The sequence below is a fragment of the Atta cephalotes genome (assembly GCF_000143395.1).
Source record: "Atta cephalotes unplaced genomic scaffold scaffold00006, whole genome shotgun sequence".
NCBI lineage: Eukaryota > Metazoa > Arthropoda > Insecta > Hymenoptera > Formicidae > Atta > Atta cephalotes.
This window is the reverse complement of record NW_012130070.1, coordinates 3,384,710-3,406,390: the sequence shown is the minus strand read 5'-3', so window position 1 is coordinate 3,406,390 and position 21,681 is coordinate 3,384,710. Positions and strand designations below refer to the sequence as shown.

Genomic DNA, 21,681 nt, shown 5'->3' with positions numbered 1-21,681 from the left:
GCACGCACGCACGCACGCACGCACGCACGCACGCACGCACGCACACACATAGAGTCTTCCATACTCTTAATTAATATTTCTGGGACTAAAGAGAGATAAAATTTTGAACAAGTTTCTTTTCTAATTTTGGCTCAGATCATTATTACTGAGTTATTAACGATTAAAGTTAAAGTCAGATTATATCCAACCGGAGTACGCAGAAGCGCAGCACAAAGCTTCTCGCGCTTACTGTGTATATTTTCCCAATTAAAATTTTATTAAAATTTTTCATAATAAATAGATGAATGAATAAATTAATGAGTAGATTCAAATGGATAAATTCATTATATATTTATGTACATATTTATTGATTTAGAGTCATTTAATATGAAAAATTATTTTATATATTTATATGTATATACTCATACACAAAGCATCCCATTTTAATTGCCTCAAATATCTTAAAAAATATATAAGATGCAAAAAAATGTTTTAGATGAAAGAAGAACGATTTCAAAGACGTTATTTTTTTTCTAGGTGGAGACATCAAAAAAGTCCATCTCTACTTTTTAAAAAAAGGAATTGTGTTTTTTTTTATATTACATAACATGGTACCTTTATAATTAAGTAATATGATTTCCCCAATTATTATTCTGCATATAAAAATATTAAAAGAGAGATATCAAAAAATCAATAATTTATACTTTATTCTGATACATATTGATATTAAATATAAAGTAAAGTCTCGTAAAATTAATTTTTTTATAATTGTACCTTACTCTTTTATGAATGGCATAATGAAATAAATAAATTGGTGTAAAGATGAAAACATAATTTTTTTAGAAAAAATATATAGGCAAAATGTATATTTTAAAGAATTATGTGTTTTTTTTCAATATACCAATTGATTAATCTTATTATTTTGTATAGTAAGCGCGAGGAACTCTATGCTGCGCTTCTGCGTGCTCCGGCTGCACATAATCTGATTGACTTATTAACTTCAATCGTTAATAACTTACAATCAGTAATAATGATCCGATCCAAAATTAGGAAAGGAACTTTTAGTTCAAAATTTCATTCTCTTCACTTCTAGAAATAAAATTAAGATGCAATTATAAAATAATAGTTTACGAAATATTTAATATACGAAAAATATTTAGTATACGAAATATTTTATGTCAATATGTGCCAGAATAAAGCATAAAATATCTCGTAAACTATTGGCTTTTTAATATGTAGAATAATTGAATCATATTACAATATACATAAAAAAAAAATCACACCGTTTAAAAAAAGAAATTTTGTCTGAAACACTTGTCTGTTAAATTTATATTTTCCGAGATATTCTGACTTTTTTGAGATATAAAAGTATTAAAATAAGTATATACATATGTAGAGGAAAAAAGTATATACATATATATCTAGGGAAGAATGAGGTAAATCGGACCTATTTGCAGTTTTTGCTCTCTATAAGACGTAAATAAAGTCCGATCGTAAAACTGAAAATGTTGGAAAGATCATTTAATTCTCTTCATTTTTGTTTGAGATAATTTTGACACATCTCTCACCTGTGTTGAACTATAATGGAAAATGTAAACACATTTTTTCCAGTCCAATTTGAAATTATTGATTCTCCTAGTCCAAACCGGAGACTCCTGTTTTTATGGACTTTTAGATAGAATTTTAAAATATTTTAATGCATTTTTGTTAGTATTGAATAAAAACAAGCAATTTGACAGTCAAAGATAAAAATTTTATTCAGAAAAAAAAATTACTGACAGTTTATATTATTAGAATTGAAGTCATAAATAAAATTAATTTAAATCTGATGACTCATGATATTTTACTGATTTAATTTCTTGAATTAGATCTGGTCGGCTGATCATCAATACTACAATCAAGTCTATAAGTTATTTGTACTAGGATAAGTCCGATTTGAACACCAAAAAGAGGTCCGATTTAAACACCAAATCTTTTCGAACAAATTTTATAATAAATCATTATAATAAAAGTGATCACAAAACGCTTGATATTTTGAATTCTGTATTCTTTAATTATCTTAAATCAATTACCTTTCAAATTTTTAACACCTTTTAAATAATGATTACAAAGATTTTTTTTTTAATCACGATTGCTGAAAATACATGCTTCTATTCTATGAATGTTATGACAACTGTCAAATTACTGTCACATGTTCAGTGTTTTATAAGGATTTTACATTATAAATAGTTCGCAAATCTGCTTAACTATATTCATTTACATTGAAAAAGTCCTATTTGGAATACAGTCCGATTTAGGCCATTCTTCCCTATATACACATAAAGAGTAGACTTCCAATGCATTTTGTCCAAAATTTCATTTTTTGAGTGAAGAAAGATGGCATGATGTTCAGTGTTGAGAGACTCATACTTTAAGTTAGTTACTCTACAATGTTCTGAAAGCATTTCTACATCACAATTTATCTTGAAAAAATCTTGACATTCGAAATGCATTATGTTCTTTAACTAAAGACAAACAAAATGTATTTAATATTTTTAGCAATTTTGTTTAGCAATTTTTAACATTTCACATTTTACTGATTAGTAAATTATTATTTTCTATGAGGTGTGCAGTTTTCTTGTTGCTTTCTTTCTAGTTTTCTGAAAATTATAAATTTTGTACAAAACGCATTTTGAAAGTCTACTTCTTACATATACTAATTTTTAATATTATAATTACAATAGAGCCTTCTTCTCATTATTTACCTCGGTTGTACTTTTCAAGCATTTTTTTTAATAAATTATTTTTCTTAGTGCTCGTCATCGTGATACAATTATTATTATCCATTTCTTTTTCTTTATTCATATCCTTGATCAGAGTTTCATCAGTCTGCTGTTCTACAATGATCGGAGCTTCTTCGTTTACAGTAGCGATGAGTTTTTCAACGATTACGAAGAACAGAAAGGCGGACAACACCCATAAGCCTGCAGGTGTAGATGCGTGATTATTTTTAGCTGCAAATAAAATACGTAAAATTAATAAGTTGGATATAAATAAAAAGAATTCAAGAATAAGTCAAATGTTACGATTTATAATCAGTTCATATGAAAATGCACTATTTATTTAATTTTCATTGCATTCGTAATATTAATAAATAAGCTTTATCCATATAGCTACATAATTATATTGTTTTCTTAATGAATTTTTATTCATTTAAATTATGGAACTTATCACGGTATTCTTTTCTACTAGTAATAAAGGCGTTAGAAATATAAAATGAAAGTTAGGAAATTTGCAATTCAAATTGAGCAATTTACACGGATATTACCAGTCCGTCGATCACCTCGAATTCCTACCGCGGTTTGGTCGGAAGGACATTTAATTTACGTGGACGCAGCTGGCAATTCAGATCTGCAACTGACGCACAATAGAGTTCGAAGCCGCCGCTTAAATCGTTCATAAAGCTCACGGTGATGCCCTTCGAGACCGCAGCTGTACTCTGCTAACGTGCAGAATATTGCAAAACGCATTCAGAGCACATATGTAATACGCGTGCGATATTACATAGAACAATCCAGAAATACCAGCTATTCACGTTCCATTCGCGCTGAACAGATTTCGCGATGACAAAAATATCAGGATAAAGGTTCATTAATGTAAACAATCTAGGCTATTCGCTATTTTCGGTAACGTATTTTTGCTAGTTAGTTTTTTGCACGACATATACATCTCGTTTTATTTGTTCGTTTATTGTGTATGAATGTAAATTTTATACGTAATAGATTTGTTTTTTTTTACTTCTACTTATTATTCTTCATAAACAATTCTATTCATTCGCGCGTTGTAATCGTTTTTTTTTGTATTTTTTTACGATAAGATCAATCTTATCAATAGGTGATATGCTGTATTATAATATCTTTTACGTTAAAATTTCCTTATATAGATAAGATAGATTTCCTTATAGATAAGATAGATACATTCAATTATATTGTTGCGCACACGAAAGGATACAAAATATAAATTAAATTACCTCTCGTTTGAAATTCACTTTCGTATGCTTCCGGTAGAAGATGTAGGAAAACATCGCCCAACAATGCACCCACGGCAAAACTCAAAAGAATCTTCAAAGTACCACCGTTTTCTGTAATAAAAAGTAATAAGAGTAAAATTAATAGTTCACAATGGATTTATTTTATACATAGATTAGACAAATAGAATATTAAAAAGAATTTTATCATAATCTCGAGTGATCAGAACAAATGTTAATTAACATTCTTTTTGTTCTTGGTGTGGTAAAAAGTATGTTTAAAAAATGTAGAAAAATAAAAGTGAAAAATAAATACGACAGTCTCATTAATTAAGTATCTAAGATAATTATAAGTTCAATTATATTAGGAGTGTGATTTAGTTTTGAGAGTTTTGCAACAGATGGCACTAATGTCAGTGTTGTCGAAAACATTTCCAATCACAGCTATTATTTCTTAATGCTTTAATATTACTCCGTGATATTTAGTCGTTTACTAATAATAGGCGCAGTAAACATCGTGTTTATACCATTTAAAAAATGGAGCTTCCTAAAGAGCATTTTCGATATGCGTTGCCTTTGTTTTTTAATCAGAAGAAAACGGTAACTGAAGATCATAGAATTCTGATAGAAGTTATGGTAATGTTGCTCCATCAATTAAACATGTAAATATTGATTCTGTCGAAGACCTCAAGTTAATGACAAAAGTTGGATGCAGATTTACAAGCATTATTGGATGAAAATCCACTACAATCCATTTCAGAACTTGCCAGAGAATTAAATGTTGATTGTACAACAGTTATTAAATGTTTACGTGATTGTTTACATTAGATTTTGAGAAAAAAATCCTCAAAACTAAATCATACTTCTAATATTTTTCAGTACATTTTGTAGTAAATAAAGATTTTTAATTCGGCTTTGGAATTAGATTAAAGAAAATTTTTTTGGAATCTATTAGAAATATATTAAAGAGAAAAAAATATTATGGCAAAAGGAATAAAATATGTGCGATATGTGAAAATGCATCGACGAGGGAAATCATAAATCTTGTGACATATCGTTGCAAATATGTATGGTAGACGAAGATAAGTCTGAAGCGAGTTTATGCGACAAAATGAAGTATAAATGTTGTTTCATTGCGTGTACATTAGAACTTGTGTTTTCGATGCAACTGACTCGCTTTGATATTATCTATATCGCATATTATTTATATTTAGGTCATACGGAAAATTTGCAATGCCAAGAATTTTTTTTCTTAAAAATTGTCTACGTAGAAATCGGTAAAAATTTAATTCATCTTTCTAACTTCGAAAAAATATTTATTATTATTACGCTGTATTATTTAATAAATATTGCGAAGTTAGAAAGATAAATTAATTTTTATCATCGCCATCGTGAGTATGAATCGACGTAAAGTTTAAAAAATTTCTTTACAATTTCAGTATTTTGACCGTCCAATTATCGGTCTGCAAGATTTCTCAAAAACGATTTAACTTTTTCAAATTATGTTTTCGGCAATAAACATCTTAGCTTTACCGAGATAAAGTATGAGTCGAATCAGTTGAGTAGTAAAGAATCAAATATCAAGATCAATAAGATTTTCAATAATATAAGATAAACCAAAAAATTTTTAATGGTAATTTTAAGAAATTATAAAGTATATATTTCATATTTCGACATATGTAACAAAATTCTTTCAATAATTAAATAAAGGCTTTTTGTTACATTACTTTGTTATATACGCTGCAAATAATTTATTTAAATTATAATTATATAATTCAGAAAAAGAAACAAATGATCGTAAATATCGTGATGTTAATTAAAAATCAAAAATTAATTAACTACTTTTAGTAAAGGGTAAAAATTAAATAGTGTAAAAAACAATCAATATCTACAATTTAGTATATAGTATGGAATTATAAATATTATTTCTATAAATTATAAATATAGAATATATAATTATAATAGTAAATAGTATGAAAAAAAAGTTAATGTCTGTAGTTTAGCGGAAAATATAGTGAATTGAAATATAATTATGTATGTGGCATGATGCACATCATATTAAACGTTCGTGACTAACTCTGATGGAAAATTTATATCGGGTATATAAGTATAATATGATATTCAACACAATTCATAATCAGTAATACCGTTATATCTACTCTGCTATAGCAACTATATGAAGAGACCATTCGATGATAACCACTGTGATATCAACGCGTGATTCATAGAGAAAAGAGAGAAAAAGGAATATAAATAATGTTTGAGTGAGCCTTGATCTCATTTTGATACGACTATGATTATATCAGTGCTCATCTTTTGGCGAACTCATCGACTACGGCTCTCTGTAAAGCTTGTTGCGAAAAAAAAAAGACATTAAAAATAATGTCTTACATTTTTTTTCTCTTGTGAAAACTTTAATACTTATGCGATCAGGAACTATCTTCCTCGAACATAAAACATTAGTTGTTATGCTATGTATTTATCAAACGTTATTTATTTGTCAAACATTGAATGAATGTCGCGATTTGGTTGCTTGAAAATGAATTTTGAGTCATTATAACTTGCAACGAGACATATATCAATGTGACGTCTCAAAGATTTTTAGTAGATTTGTAGTTATAGGTTTATTTATATCTAAAATAAATATTTCATAATGTTTTATCAATATTATTTTGTAAAAGCATCGCATATCATGAATCACTTTCATGAGTCGCGCGCGATGCACATATGTACATTGTTATTTGTTATTCTTCATAAGATTATAACTCAATCTTAGAAAATGGTACTTGTGATACGTCAGCATCAATTTGATCGTGCAAAATCAGATAAAGAAAAAGAAATATAAGCAGTTTCTCAGCAGTCAGCCAGTTGTAAATTCGTGTTGTCGACGACGATCGATTACTTACCCGATATCATGACCTACTTCTGACAGAGACATATTACTATTACACTATTATATTGATTAAATTGCATTCAGTTTTAATATAAAAAAAATAAATTCAATTGATCTAGTTAGTTTAATTAGCATAAGAGACAAGATGTAAAAAGTGAATGCAACCTGCAGATAAGATTGGATAATAAGAATATTTTAATTCCACTTTTATAATATAATTTTATTATTATTCTGTTATTATATTGTATGCAGAATGCCCTAAAATTCACAAATTAAAGTATTATAACAAGAAAGTTCTCGTTTAAAAGATTATAATTAAATGATTAAAAAATGGCACTTTCATAACTTTTTTTTTTAAACTTTCTTGCTGTGGTATTTTGATTCGCCAATTTCGAAATATTCTGTATAATATATTTATTTCGTTAAACAATTTTTTTGAAATTTACTTTTTTAAAAATATGATAAATATACGTATATTTGATAAACAAAACTCGAGAGGTTTTTAAATATTAAGTATTTTTATAGGTTTTGTCTTTTTGGTTAAATGATATTTTTTTTAGATTATAAGATTGACAAAAAATATGCAATAGATAACAATTTTTTATTAGGAAATTTTATACAATCTGTATTATTCTAAAAACGGTGCATTTTTGGTGCAAGAGCCTTAAAGCAGAAAGCTCGAGTTTCATGTAGAATCAAAAGCTGATTTACGGAATGAGCTTTGAAAGTTGATTTTCTTCTCTCAAGAGAAACATGGCTTGCAACGTGCAACGCGAGGCATATGTATTTCATTTGAAATTCTACTTGCAAATATCGTGCATGTAACTGACAACATAACAATGGTGAAGGTTTTATCTTTTGCATTTATTTTTTGTGAGCAATTGCTTACGATTTACGGATAAGCAGCACGTTTCTGTGTTAAAATGTCATCGTATAAAACTAAAAAAAGGATGCGTAACTGTACCCTATTACTGCGCGACTTACGGTAAATTTGCACAATATTACGAGGAATTTTTTTGGAATACGTGCACAGTATCATATAAAAATATCTTCATAAAAATCAGCATGAGTCATAATCTGCAAAGCGAGACTTGGATTTTTTTACTATGCAAGAAAAATATAGATATATTTAACGTATAAATAATAATTAATAGAGTATTACTTAGATTTAAATAAAAATCATAAAATTTTCAGAGAGATCAATAATTTTTAACAGAATTTACGTTTCATTCACAATTGTTGTCTCCGAAGAAAGTTGTAAGTTGTTTTTGTTTACTTCTGTTCTGGTCATTGCATAATCAAGTGCACATCGCGATGCGCACTTGAAAATTTATCGTAAAGGACATTTTACATATTGCAACAATCGTACGTTGCGAGAGTTGGACTTATTACCGTCACAAAAAGTCTTCTAAAAGCGTGCATATAATTAATTTATTTCTTTTAGTATATCGAGCTCTCGACAATATGCCAAATTTATTCTTTTTCTATTTATCAAAAGTTAATATTAAATAATTCAAATTTATATAAATATAAAATGGTTTAATTTTGGGATTGCATATTTATATAATAATTATAATAAAAATGAAAGAAAAAGCGAGTCATGCTGATTTTTATGAAGACATTTTTATATGATACCGCATTCCAGAAAATTCCCCATAATATTATCCAAAACCATGTATTGTACAATAGAGTATTACGCATCCTTTTTTTTAGTCTAGTTATGATGACGTTTTAACATAGAAACGTGCTGCTTATCTGTAAGTTTTAAGCAATTGCACAGAAAACAAACACACAAAAGATAAAATTAGAAATTCTGTTAAAATGCGTAAAAAATGCAACAAAGAAAAATAATGGATGGATATTTGAATCAAAGAATATAATGACAATACATGTTACAAATTCATAACAAATGTCAGAAATGCTATCAAAATAATTATTGCACAATGCAAATTAGTCTAGGAATTGCAAAGAATATAAAGAATCGCTGTAATTGAATTTTTCAAATATTAAAAGGCGCGTAATAAAATCAATAATATAATTATCAGAATTATTTTGTAAATATAATAGAAAAATTTACACTATATGAATATTAAAATCTAATCTAATCTTCCGGATCTTAAAATTTAATTCCGGAGCAAAATCATGCGCTTTTTTATTGTATACATATGTTATTTTAAATATTAAATTCGCTGACAATAAATCATAGACTTTTCCATATCTATTTCTACATGACAAAATTTTAAATTTAATTTTCGTAACATTTAGAAAAGCAAAGCAAAAACGTAAAAAATATAATTTTTTAATTTTGGAAAATTGTCTTAAATGTTAGAAACGTATTCTCATATTGTCTTGTAAATTCAATACATCGGTAATTGAACCATTGCTCTCTTCACAAGATTCATATAAAAATTCACATCTTATGCAGTTACTAATTACGTAAATCTATTTTTGATATTAATAAATAAATTATGTTTTTATATTTTAAATTATGTTTTATTTTTTATCTACATACTCGATGTTTTTGTATGCAAGTTTTTCGCGGATGAGACTTCGTGACATGACTGATAAATAAATGATCATCATGGAACTGTGGAATAGACATGTGCAGAGATTCCAATATTCTCGAAAAGATGATAACACGAAAGATCGTAGCAGAATCATAACAATAAAATTCTTGGGACTTAAGAGAAGGCAAAAATCTTTATGTTTTTATCAGATGTTTCAAAACAAACAACAAGTGTATGATGTCTCTTTTCAATTAATTGAGTAATAATGTTGAATTATATCCTCAATGTATGACAATTTCTTTTTTATTATATATGAGTATATAATTCTATACATTATTATCTCACTTAATTGACAGATTAAAAATTAATTATATAAAAACGCAACTTGAAATTTTTAATGTTTGTCAAGTAAGATTCATAAAACAAATTTAAATTAAAACTATCAGAAAATTCTATTGGAAATTTCTAGCGAAATAACTATTGCTAAGAGGCTTTCTACAATAAACCATTAATAAACAAACTAGTTTGAAATTATATGCCATAAGAAGTCAACTAATCATAGCTGAAAATATGAGAAAAATAATCAATTAATTGGTTAATTTCTTATCGCTTAAAATTTAAAGATTAGTTAATAGCTTATTGTAGAAAATTTATTAAAGCTTTAACGAAAAAAAAAAATTTACATCATGAAGATATACAAAATTAAATATTTATTATATAAAGAAAATCGAATGTCTTCAAGAATATTATTCTGTTATTGATTATATATCGATTACTTAATCCTTTTTTTATGACGGTTTCATAGTGCGTATAGTTGATAAAAATTCCAAAGTATTGTAGTATCTTGGCGCATCTTGAGAATACAGATATGATAACTAATTACCATATATACGTAAATAAGTTGCTATATTTTTCTTCTAAAAGAATAACATCCTGTAATAATATTGACACATGTACTGAACAATATGCAAATTAATACTACTTATTGTATTCCCTTAATTTGCATTGTAAAATACATGCATTGTAGTTTATAAAAAATACTTTTATTATATTTTTGTATTAAGATAAATCAATTATAATTAAAATTAAGAAACAATAAGAAAATAAGTAATTAAAAACGTTTGTGATGCGTACTTAAAGAATTATGATAATTAGGCATAAGTATATAATTAGCGAATAAAATAACTTCGTTATCTTTATATAGATATATTATATGTCATAAATTGATTATCAAATACTGATAATAAATCATATTTGATTGTAAATTGTAAGAATTGTGGGATTAAAAAATTAGTTGAGATATCAATTGATTAAAACTTCCGAAAAGAATTTAATATATGATAAAGTTAAGGTTTCTGACTAGTAGTCGCCGCGATTTTAAATTGAAATCGTGACGTAATAAACAAAAAAATGACACGTTGAAAAGGCTTGCATGCCATTTGTAAAAAAGAGAAAACAAAATAATGAGATCTCATTTTAAAACACTTGCAAAAATGGGTAGATGCTTTTCTTACCTCTCTTGAGTAAGTATTCCTTAAAAATACGTAAAAATGTAGGTTAAAATCTATTACATGTTTTTTACGGCTACTTACTGTCAGAAGAAAAAATAAGATTAACTTTTACTCATTTGTACATGTGTTTTAATGCGCTCTCATTATTTTAGTTTAACGAAATTCTTTTTATACAAATAGCACGCAAAAAACTTCAACATGTTATTTTTTTGCTTATGACATCACGATTCCAATGTGACCGTGCTTAGTCAGGATCCTTAAAAGGATAAAGTCGTAGTACAGACTTCGTACGCATAAGAAAATGAATCAATCAAAATCCTTCATTTCATATTCTGATTGATTGATTCTCTTATGTCTTATGTATTATGCAGAAGTCTGCTGCGGTCTTAAGTTTTAGCGGTCTATATCAAGAAAGTTGAAATCAATTATTTTAGCATGTTGCAGAAATACGTAATGTATGATCCCCCCCCCTTCCCCTCCGCGATGGCAATAAAACTATTAGACTAGCGCAAATGTGATGAAATATTTATCGATCAAAGTACCAAAAGTAGTTTAATGTACAGTATTGACGATAACTTGATGAGCAAAGTTCACGATAAAATCTATTAATGTGCAAGTTGGCGTGTTTGAATAAATTTGTATAAAAGACAAAATTCATTCTGCAATCCGCATTGTATATTTATTTAAAGTAATTATAGAAACGTAAAATAAAAATCATTTAAAAATTTAATTAATTTTCTCTTTGAAATTACTATCTCTTTTTCAGAATATCGATATAATCGGAATGCTAAACTTTATCTTTATAATATCGATACAAAAGATAACTCACGATATCGAGAGATGAATCTTAATAAATATAAGTCTTCTTGTCTTTTTTTTTTCATTGGATTGATATCGCTCGGAAGATCAATTAGATAAAAAGTAAAAAATATTCAAGTGTAAAATATATAAATTAAAGTATTATTTTTAATTGAAACTGACTTAAAAAAAAAACACGCCTTAACTTCTTAACGTGATACAAACTTTTCCACGAATTTAATTTCGTCTAATGATAAAAATTAAATTCATCTCTTTGAAATAAATAATTGTAGTATATATATATATATAAAAATATAATATTATAAGATTTGCGATAACTTTCACTTATTGCGCTTAATAAACCTTGATAAACTTGAAATTAATTTTAAATATTTTAATAGACTGCAGTCACTGTTAACATTTCAATTTTAATATTTTTTAATTCTTAATTGTTTGATTTATTAATATTAAATGAACAATTAAATTAAAAATTTCTTAGTTTAATTTGTAGAAAAATCTTTAATTTTTAATACGTTATCTATCTAGAATCGATTTAAATAGATTTATATGTTGGCAAAAATTTGATTTTAAATTTGTTAAAATACACGCTTTCAAATGCAAACTTTGTGAAATATCTCTTGAAACGATAAACGTAAAAAAGTCTGACGATGTTCCGGATTGGCGCGCGAATGAATCTCGTCATCGCGTCGGTACGCAATTTAATCGTTGATAAAAAAAGATCGATGTCGTAATACAAGTTTTTATATTCGTATATTGGGGAAACGAGAGTAAATTCTCGAAACTTTCTACATTTGTACTGAAACTTCGTGCTGTTAAAGTTTGGCGATGTAATGCTGTTAATCTCACGCATATAACTTGGAATTGCCGCATCGTTGATTTGGAAAATACGAGATAATAGAGAAAGTTATGATATGCTGCTCCGACGCGGACGTAACTGCGATATTATTCGCAAAATGAGAGAATAATCCGATATATCTGAAATTGAGAGAGAAATGTGAGAATCCCCATCAAGTTGGCACTCCATATTTTCAAAGTTTTCAAATAGAGTTCTGGCTGTAATTATAATAAAGTTTCGATTTTTCCTCAAAGAGTTTTTAGAGTTTCTGATATGTCGAAAAGAGCCTGAATCGAAATTGTGATACATTTTTAAGAATAGTTACCTACTTGAACGCTCTATATAATTATTAAAAAATCTACTTTAATGATATTACATTTATTAACATCTTTTTTAAATCTCTAATTTTATAAAGTTTATTCCAATGCACACGAAGCTACAAATCTTCCTTAAATTCTGATGATACTTAAGGTCTGTTTTTTATTCCTGCACCGTGTGTTCAGATAATGCAGGAATAAAGAACAGACTTTTATGGTAGATGCTCCACAGCTAATAGCTGCATTGAACAGAAAAAGCAGCTTTGCAACTGTTGTAAAATTCTTGAATAGGATTGGAATATAATTATACATTTAGATCTAATGAGGAACTAAGGGCAGGACCAGTCATATTAAAGAATTTTACAACAGTTGTAAAACTTTTTCTGCTGAACCAATAACAATATTTTGAATATATTGATATTATACTTATTAATTCCTTTTTGAAACTTTTAATTCTGCAAATTTAATTTCAATGCTACCTCCAAGCTGTAAAATTAAAAGTGTTTTTGTTTTAAACTCCTAGTTCAAAATTTTCAAAGGATTCATAAATACATTTTTATTTCGGATTTCCAGCATTTTGTTAAAAGTTTTGAATAATACAAGAGTTCTAACAAAAAATTTTTTTTAACATTAAGACGCTAAACATTTTAACATTTGAGACGTTAAAATCAACACTAAGAGTTTTTGTAATTTTCAACTGCAATTCCTTAATTTTACTCGCGCTAAAAACATGTTTATCTAGCCAATTAAAATCATTTACTCTTGATAAATTCATTGTTATATATTGTATGATCAACTTGGGCGCTTAGCGAATAATGGATACCACTTATCGTTTCAATTGTGAGAAAACAATGTTATTTATCTCCGCAAAGAGAGGGAAACTAACGGATGCGAAACGGACATTTCGCACTGTCGTATCGACGTGATTCGCGTGCGAAAGTTAATTAAAGTTAGCGATGGTCGAGAACACAATAGATTCCAATTGTCACTATTATATAGATTCGCATCCACAAATTCGTGAATCACTATCGAAAATGGAATTTTAGAAACGGACGCATTTTCGTGAAATATTCGAATATGGATTTCGAGAGGTGTGATTCGACACGATGTAGAAATTTTTGACGTCAGTATAAAGCTAACATACGTTTTTGTATAAACGAGCTGTAGCTTTGAGAAGATATTTTTCACTTTTCCAAAGCTATCACGGAAGACATGTAACGCAGATACATGTGCGAGACAGCTTCTTCTTTTTTCCGTCCAGCTGCGACCGTACAAAAGCTTTGTGTGATGACTGTTTTTCGAATTACGGTCACTTTCAACTGAAAGAAACTTTGAACGAATAACTATACCAAAACAGTCCAAGTTTTCAAACAAGTACATTTCAAATTTACGATGTTACAATTTGCAATATGTTATCGTATAGTATTATAACGAAACAATTAAACGAACGAAAAAATAGATATATTCTTCTCTCGAAAAGAGTTTTTACAGAAAAATATAAAAATGCGTAAACCCCAGTTCTGTCGCTTTATATCGTCAATGTAGCGTTTTTGTGCAAACGAACTGTTGGAACTTTTAAAATATTTGTTGCTTTTCCAAAAGTATTGCGGAAGGTTCTAAAAAACGATATTAAAAACTATGTGCTGTATTAAAATAATGTATACAAAATTATTTTTAGCTATTAATACACTGCGACATGGTACTTAAATTGTGCAATAAATATTGTAATAATTCATCGAAAAGAATTAACTTATTGATTTTAAATCACATGCTAAGACCAATTTTATCAAGTCGGGGGAGAGTCGACGTCTTTCGTAATGTCATTGAACCTCACGGTTGTTCCTTATCAGAATGATAAATAGAAATGAACTAAGAGCATTATTATATACTCATCAAATTTCCCATTATTTCGCAACTCTCAGTAAATATATGCTGTTTTGTTGGCAGTTATCTGCAGTCATCGTCGACAACAGACTTTCCGTTGCCTTGTGCGCAGTTAAATTTCAACACGTGACGATACCGATCTCTTTTAAACCAATGCGAATGCAGCTATCATTATTGATATCTAATTGCATACAATAAAATTTTGCTGGAAATATGTGAAGCCATTTTTATGCTTTACGTGCAACATTTCTTACGTAAACAAATTAAATAGCTTCAAATTAAGTAAATTTACAAATTTTGTAGCAGCCAGAAACTATTTCCCGTTTGTGCGATAAATTAATGTCGCAATTAACTTATTTATCTTTCCATTTCTCGACATTTTCTGTTATTCTATCTTGCCAGCATTGAAAGTACGAGCATACGATTATATAACAATGTCACTTAAATGTAGCCTCCGGATCTGTATTTAATTAACGTGTTAAGCAATGTATTCATGGAAAAAAAAAAAAACTATTTGAATGCGTTTACTTATACTTAACACAATGAATATTAAAAAGTGAAATTCCGTCTGTATTTTATAAACAGCGTTTAAAGTCATTTCATTTTTAATTGCGTTTCTCGTTCTTTGCGGAAAGAACAACTTCAACAAATAATTGCTCCGTTCTTGCCATTAAAGAAAATGTGATTTATTTTTATTATAATAATAGAATAGTTATATTGACAAATAACTGCGGTTTTTCTAGAAGCGAAGATAAGCAAAAAATGTCGAGTTCAATAACAGATTTTGCTATATAATAAGAATACAATAAAAATCAATTATAATATAAATGAAAATAATTTAATTTATTCCCTCTCGTTTCATATCTGGATCCATTAAGTTTCATTAATTGTGTTAATTATCTTGTTTCATAATTATTAGTTGCACAGCAGTAACGATGGGCAATTTTTTGCAAAGTTACGAGGATTTTTTATTACTAAACTATATGCTTCATTTGAAATAATCATATCTTCTGTATCAGAGATCATTAGATGTTAACAATAACATTTCAGCTACAATTAGTATTAGTTTGAAATGTGAAAATACTGGAAAGCATGGAAAATTATTAGAATTGTCATTTCAAATTTAAAGAAAAAGACAATAAGCGAGCTAAGAATAGGAACTCAAAGTTAAATCAACATCCAATTTGTGCGCACAATCCGAAAATATTGTGGAATGCGAGGAAATTTGGAAATCTATATATGTTTTGTAAGACTTTCAAGGCCAAGATAATTGAATTTCACAATTTCAACAAACCATAAGTTTATCGCATGGCACAACTTGAACTGTATACGCCGATGAACCAAAGGCTAATAGTTTTTGTCAAGATAATCGTACGAGAATCGTCAATTATTAATCTATCTAAGAAAAAGAATAACATCACAAAATACGTTCCTCCTATTCTACGACTGTGTAAAATTCCTCAGTAGTTTTATTGTATATAATATTAATCAATTTCATTGTGTATAGCATTATTCAGTTTTCAAAAAAATTATTAAACGAATAAATTAATATATCAGTAATTTTCGAATTTATACGAATTTTGTATAAAGCAACTTATTGGTACAACCAATAAACCATAGACATAATAGATACAAACTGCGCAGTTTCAATTTTAGCATCTGTGTTCTGTTAGAAAGAATTGAATCATATTAACATCTCTCTTTAACTCAAAGAAAGCTATATAATTCAAGCTATCTCATTTTTTTTTCAAACCGGTAATATATTCCCCATAATTGGTAAAATATTCCCCATAAGAACGTTATTCTATTCTTATATCTATGAATAGGATGAGTTTTTTTTTTTCTATCAGAACAGTGGCGTTAGATATTGGTATTCAGCTTGTGTAATTTGATAAGTATATCTTAATAGGGATTCGAATATCTCGTATTCTTTTATATAAAATATAAGTTATACTTTACACGCAATTATTAAATTCGTAGCCATGTAGTTTAACTTTTCCATGAAAACAGCTCATCGACTAAATTCTGACTAAAATCCTTATTTTCCCTGTACAATATATTCGATGAATTTTTTACGACATATATTAATCAAATATTAATCTGCGACACTACATCTATGAATAGTGATATCATCTTTCTAAAATTTTGGCCATGGATTTGGCCATTTTAATAATTAATTATTTTCGAATGTGTACAACGAAATGAAAAAATAAATGTTAAATTTAATTTTCTGGCCGTGTAATTAAAAAAAATTTTTACTAAAAATTTTATTAAAAATTTTGCACGGCCAAAAAATTTTATATTAAACTTAATATTCATTTTTAAATTTTGTTGTACATATTCACAAATAATTAATTATTAAAATGGAAAAAAATATGAAATCCTACAAATGAGCCCACACAATCTTACTCAATCAAAACGGATCTTAGTGCTTAATATTTTACATGAATTTTATATACATTTTTCAGTTTCATATGCAATTTGCGCGTCGATCATTTATCGATTTTGAAACATAGTCCTAAACTAAATACGATTTAAATTAGTATACAATTTTAATAATGATGCTAATGCGCATTAAATTATTACGTTCGAAATAAAGAAGACATCGTGTAATGGAATAAAGTAATTTTTTTAAAATTTAATAATCGTGCGCAACTCGTTACGTGTTCTTATTAGCCTTGAATATTTTTATTATTAATATTAAGATTGAGAATTTGTTTACATTTAGATATATTTTTTAAACTGTTGTAAAGAATTTTTTATGAAAAATATTACCCTAACTAGAATTCGAATCTTGACTTCTTACTATCCGGAAGCAAGTGTTTTCACTAATAATCTAAAAATTTAAATAACAATATTTCTTTAATAAAAAATTCAACTCGATCAACCAGAAATTAAATTTAATATTAATTTTTTTTATTTCATTTTGCACGTCCAAAGATAAAAGAGTAATTATTAAAAATAGAAAAAGTAAAAGATTTTAACTCGGCCACAGAATCAAAAGAGAGAGAGAGAGAGAGAGAGAGAGAGAGCCATGAGAAACTAAACTTGATAGATTCTCTCTTCTTCATTAATTATATCTAAATCTAACTGAATTGTGTAATTAAAAGTTATTCAGCAAATTACAATCAAATTACAAATCAAGGTGAATGAGACAGAGCGAAAATTAGATAAAACTTCCTCTCGTATGTTGTGCTAGACAATAAACAATAAGTTGCACGAGAAAACAACTAACCACCAGTTTTCAAATCCACACCATCCTGGATAGGGATGAGCCATAAGGGGAAGATACCCGTGAGGCCAACCATAGTGCTACCCAGCAGAGAGAATATCCATGGATTGTACGAGAAATATTCCACGATCTCGTGCCAAGGTAGCCATTCGTCGGTGCCTCCGAGGATGTCGCAGGACGGTAGGTATTCCGCATCCGTGCAGTTGTGGGTGCACGCGTACGACGCTACGGCGGCCATATTTGTTGTCGTATGCTCTGTCAAGAAAGATCCTCGCCGTTCCTCGAAAGAGCTCGTGTCAGGAAACGGGTTGTCGATAATAATAAACGTCGATGTCAACGCCTAACCTGGACGGGAATAGCCTCTCGTGATGAAATCGCGCACGTGGACGACGTCAAACTGATAACGAATCAAAGAACGAATCTCCAGATGCCTACTGGGAGATAACCTCCTCGTTTGCCGAAACAACACTTCTTGACTCGAAGAAGACGATGTTATCGTCGCAACGTGATCGATGAAATTTAGATTACAGGTCCGCAACGACAAGTGAAAGAGCATTCGTCAGAGTCGTGTTATTTTGTTTTTCTTTTCGAACTCTCGTCTCCAGAATTATTCTCCACGTTGGCTCCACACTGCTCATCTATCGGATGGATGAAATTTCGCCGTAGATGATTTGTTAAGACAACGACCGCCGAGCGACCGACTAGCCTACACTGAGGACTGAGCACGGACGCTTCGAATCAGGACGTCGCCGCTGCCTGCCGCTTCGATGGTTCTTTCCGGTCCGTCGTTATTTCATGCCGCCGTGTCGAGTCGCAGACAAAGGCACCACCGACGCCGTGGTGATTAAATGCGCGATCACGATCTCGGAGACGCGCGTCGCGTCCCCTGTTACCCGCACTCGGTCGCTCTCGCTTTTCTTATCACTTCCGTGCTCGATTAGGTTCGCTTCTGCTTCACGTTTGACTGATATCACTGTGAACTACAACACTACGTCGTAACGACTGACGCGCGTTGCGCCGTAGACAGCCCCTTTTATAGCCTGCCGAAGCGAGAGGGAACGTTCGTGACGTTCGTCCAATGTGTAGGTTAGTTTATACAATGCGAGACTAGCAGAGTAACGGAGAGCATGATACGAACGAGAGAGAGAGAGAGAGAGAGAGAGAGAGAGAAAACATTGCGTTCGTGAAGAAAGAGAAAAGAGAATTTGCGGGAGAAGAGGAAGAAAGAGAAAAAGCGAGGATGCGCAGTGGAAGAACGTTCGTTCGAGTTGATAAAGGCGCTGCTTTTCAAAAATGGAAACGCATTTGATCTATTTTTCATCATTCAATCTTTAAGTTTCTTTGATATCAAACAAATTTAAATGCAGCTTGATCTTTTGTTTTCTCCTTCAATTCTTTATTGTCTTACTCAGAGAGATTGAATATGTACACACAGAAAAATCATAAGAATTTTTTTTTCGCATTTGTAAAACTTTATTTTTAGTTCAATTTATATAGAACGAATTCTATTAGTAATTTGAAGAAATTAAAGTGATTACTCAATTTATTTTCTTTTTATCAAGTAATCATTATTTTTAACAATATTTTCTTGATAATAATCTTAAATATATTTGTTACAAATTTGAGAAAAACTCATTAAAATGTCCTTAAAATAAGAATATACATTTTTTTTTTAATTAGAGGAAAAAGTCGCCGATATTAATATAGATCTCTTAAAAAAACATATCCTCTTATTTCTTGGAAACTATTTCATTAATACTGATAAAAACATGTTTAGATAACACAGTTCACAACAAGAAAATCTGCGGCCAGCAGAGCCAGTTATTTTCTTAGTAAATTTGAGTTCGCTGAATGTAAATCCACTAATGAAAAAAACCTATTACAGATTTTTTAGATAAATCGGGTAATATGAGTCAAAAACAGCGGTTTTTCACCATATTTATAATCTTTTTTTTGGCTAAATTTCATTTCTCAATTTTATTAACGCTACTTTAAAGTGTTCCTTAAAAGGAATTTTTATTTTTTATTGTGTGACTTTTTTCATTGAGTTACGAATGTTTTCTAAATAAAATATAATTGGCGGATCCAAATTGACGGATTAAAACTGGAAAATAGATAAATTTGTATAAGAAGATTTTTTTTGTCATATTTATCATTTTTACGTGGTTAAATGAAATTTTGACCTTTAATTTTAAAATCTGACGTGATAGGCATTTTTCGCTGGCGAATTTGGATTCAACGACCTTGATTTATTAAGAAATACTGGTCACGGGAAAAAGGATCAAATTTTGTCGAACAGTGTAATTAAAGACGTATAAAAGTTCATAATGTTAGGTGTGGGAAAAAGTTCGTGGCGTTTTTCCCGTTAGATGGCATTAAAAAAAACGCCACGAACTTTTTCCCACACCTAATATATTTATGGCTTGTTTCTATATAAAATGAATTAAAAATGAATTTCTACAAATGCGAAAATAAAATTTTTATGATTTTTCTTTTGCAAATTGCGCAGTTTAATAAGAAAAATTAAACAGCCAATTATCTTACTTTATATTACGTAGTTTAAATAATGGTTATATTATTAATAATATTACATTGTTTGTATACTGATAAAAACATGTTTATCTAAACATGTTTTTATCAGTATCCTAAATCAGTTCTATTTATATTTTTTCTTTTATATTTTTTTTATAATATGACTTTAAATATAAAATCGGGGTGCAGTGCATATCTGACATACATGCCAGCAGCATGTCTATAAGATAGAGCTAATTTAAGCTAATTTAATCTTTATAGTACTGCATTATAGTGCTGCAGTGTCAAATAACCTTATCGAAGCTGTAGATGATCATATATTTCAATATTTATATAGGAAAACTTAAAAAAAAATTGCCACATTACATATTGCGTCTTACAAAGGCTTCGATCGATTTGGACGCTTTAAGTAACTATTTTATAATCATCATTCTGTCTTTACCGTTCATTAGATGTAAGAATAGAAGTATTGAAAAACCGCACTTTAAATAGCATAAAGTATGCACATAAATCAACAAAAAAATTTTATATTAAACTAAAAAGATTCTAGAAAATATTATATACATTTACATTCACTTGTATTTGTACAGATCCTGTAAAAGAAAAAGAATAGGAATAGGTAGCATTATTGCTTACACTGAAAAAAAAAAATCTTAATTTCAAAGAAATATTTCTTTGAAAGTAAGATTTTGTTTTCAATGTTTTGTATCAGTTATGCGGTCTATTTTATCAGATGATCATCTTTGTTTAAAATTATAAAAACTGTTTTAAAATTTTAAAAACTGTTTTAAATTTTAAAATTATAAAAACTGTTAAATATTCAAGAAAAAATTCTGAGAGAAAATACTTTCTAAATATTAGTTTGTATTTATCTCTAAAATTTAATTTTGCTTTTGTTTAAGAAATATTGTTCAAAACAAAATAGTATATCGGTAGCAGCGTTTTTCCTATATAAAATTGATGAAAGAAACGATTTTATAATAAATAAGCAAATCGAATTTGTTTTAATTTAATAATTTTGATTGAGTATAAACTTTTACTAGAATTCAGAAAATATTTTGAATAAAATTTGATGTTTATGATGAACTATGATAAATTTGCAGAAATATGAAATATATAAGCAAGCAATTATTTGCGTATAGTATGTATTTTTTTCTCTGCTGTGC

General features: G+C 28.5%; 1 protein-coding gene across 1 annotated transcript in view; it reads right to left on the bottom strand.

Moving 5' to 3' along the window:
- Positions 1 to 18,221, bottom strand: part of LOC105626677 (zinc transporter ZIP13 homolog) — a 21,831-nt gene extending 3,610 nt beyond the window's left edge. Inside the window, 4 exon segments of the mRNA XM_012207971.1 lie at positions 2,724 to 2,750; positions 2,752 to 2,972; positions 3,989 to 4,099; positions 17,987 to 18,221. Coding sequence (XP_012063361.1) covers positions 2,724 to 2,750; positions 2,752 to 2,972; positions 3,989 to 4,099; positions 17,987 to 18,221 — 594 coding nt within the window.
- Positions 18,222 to 21,681: the final 3,460 nt, after the last annotated feature.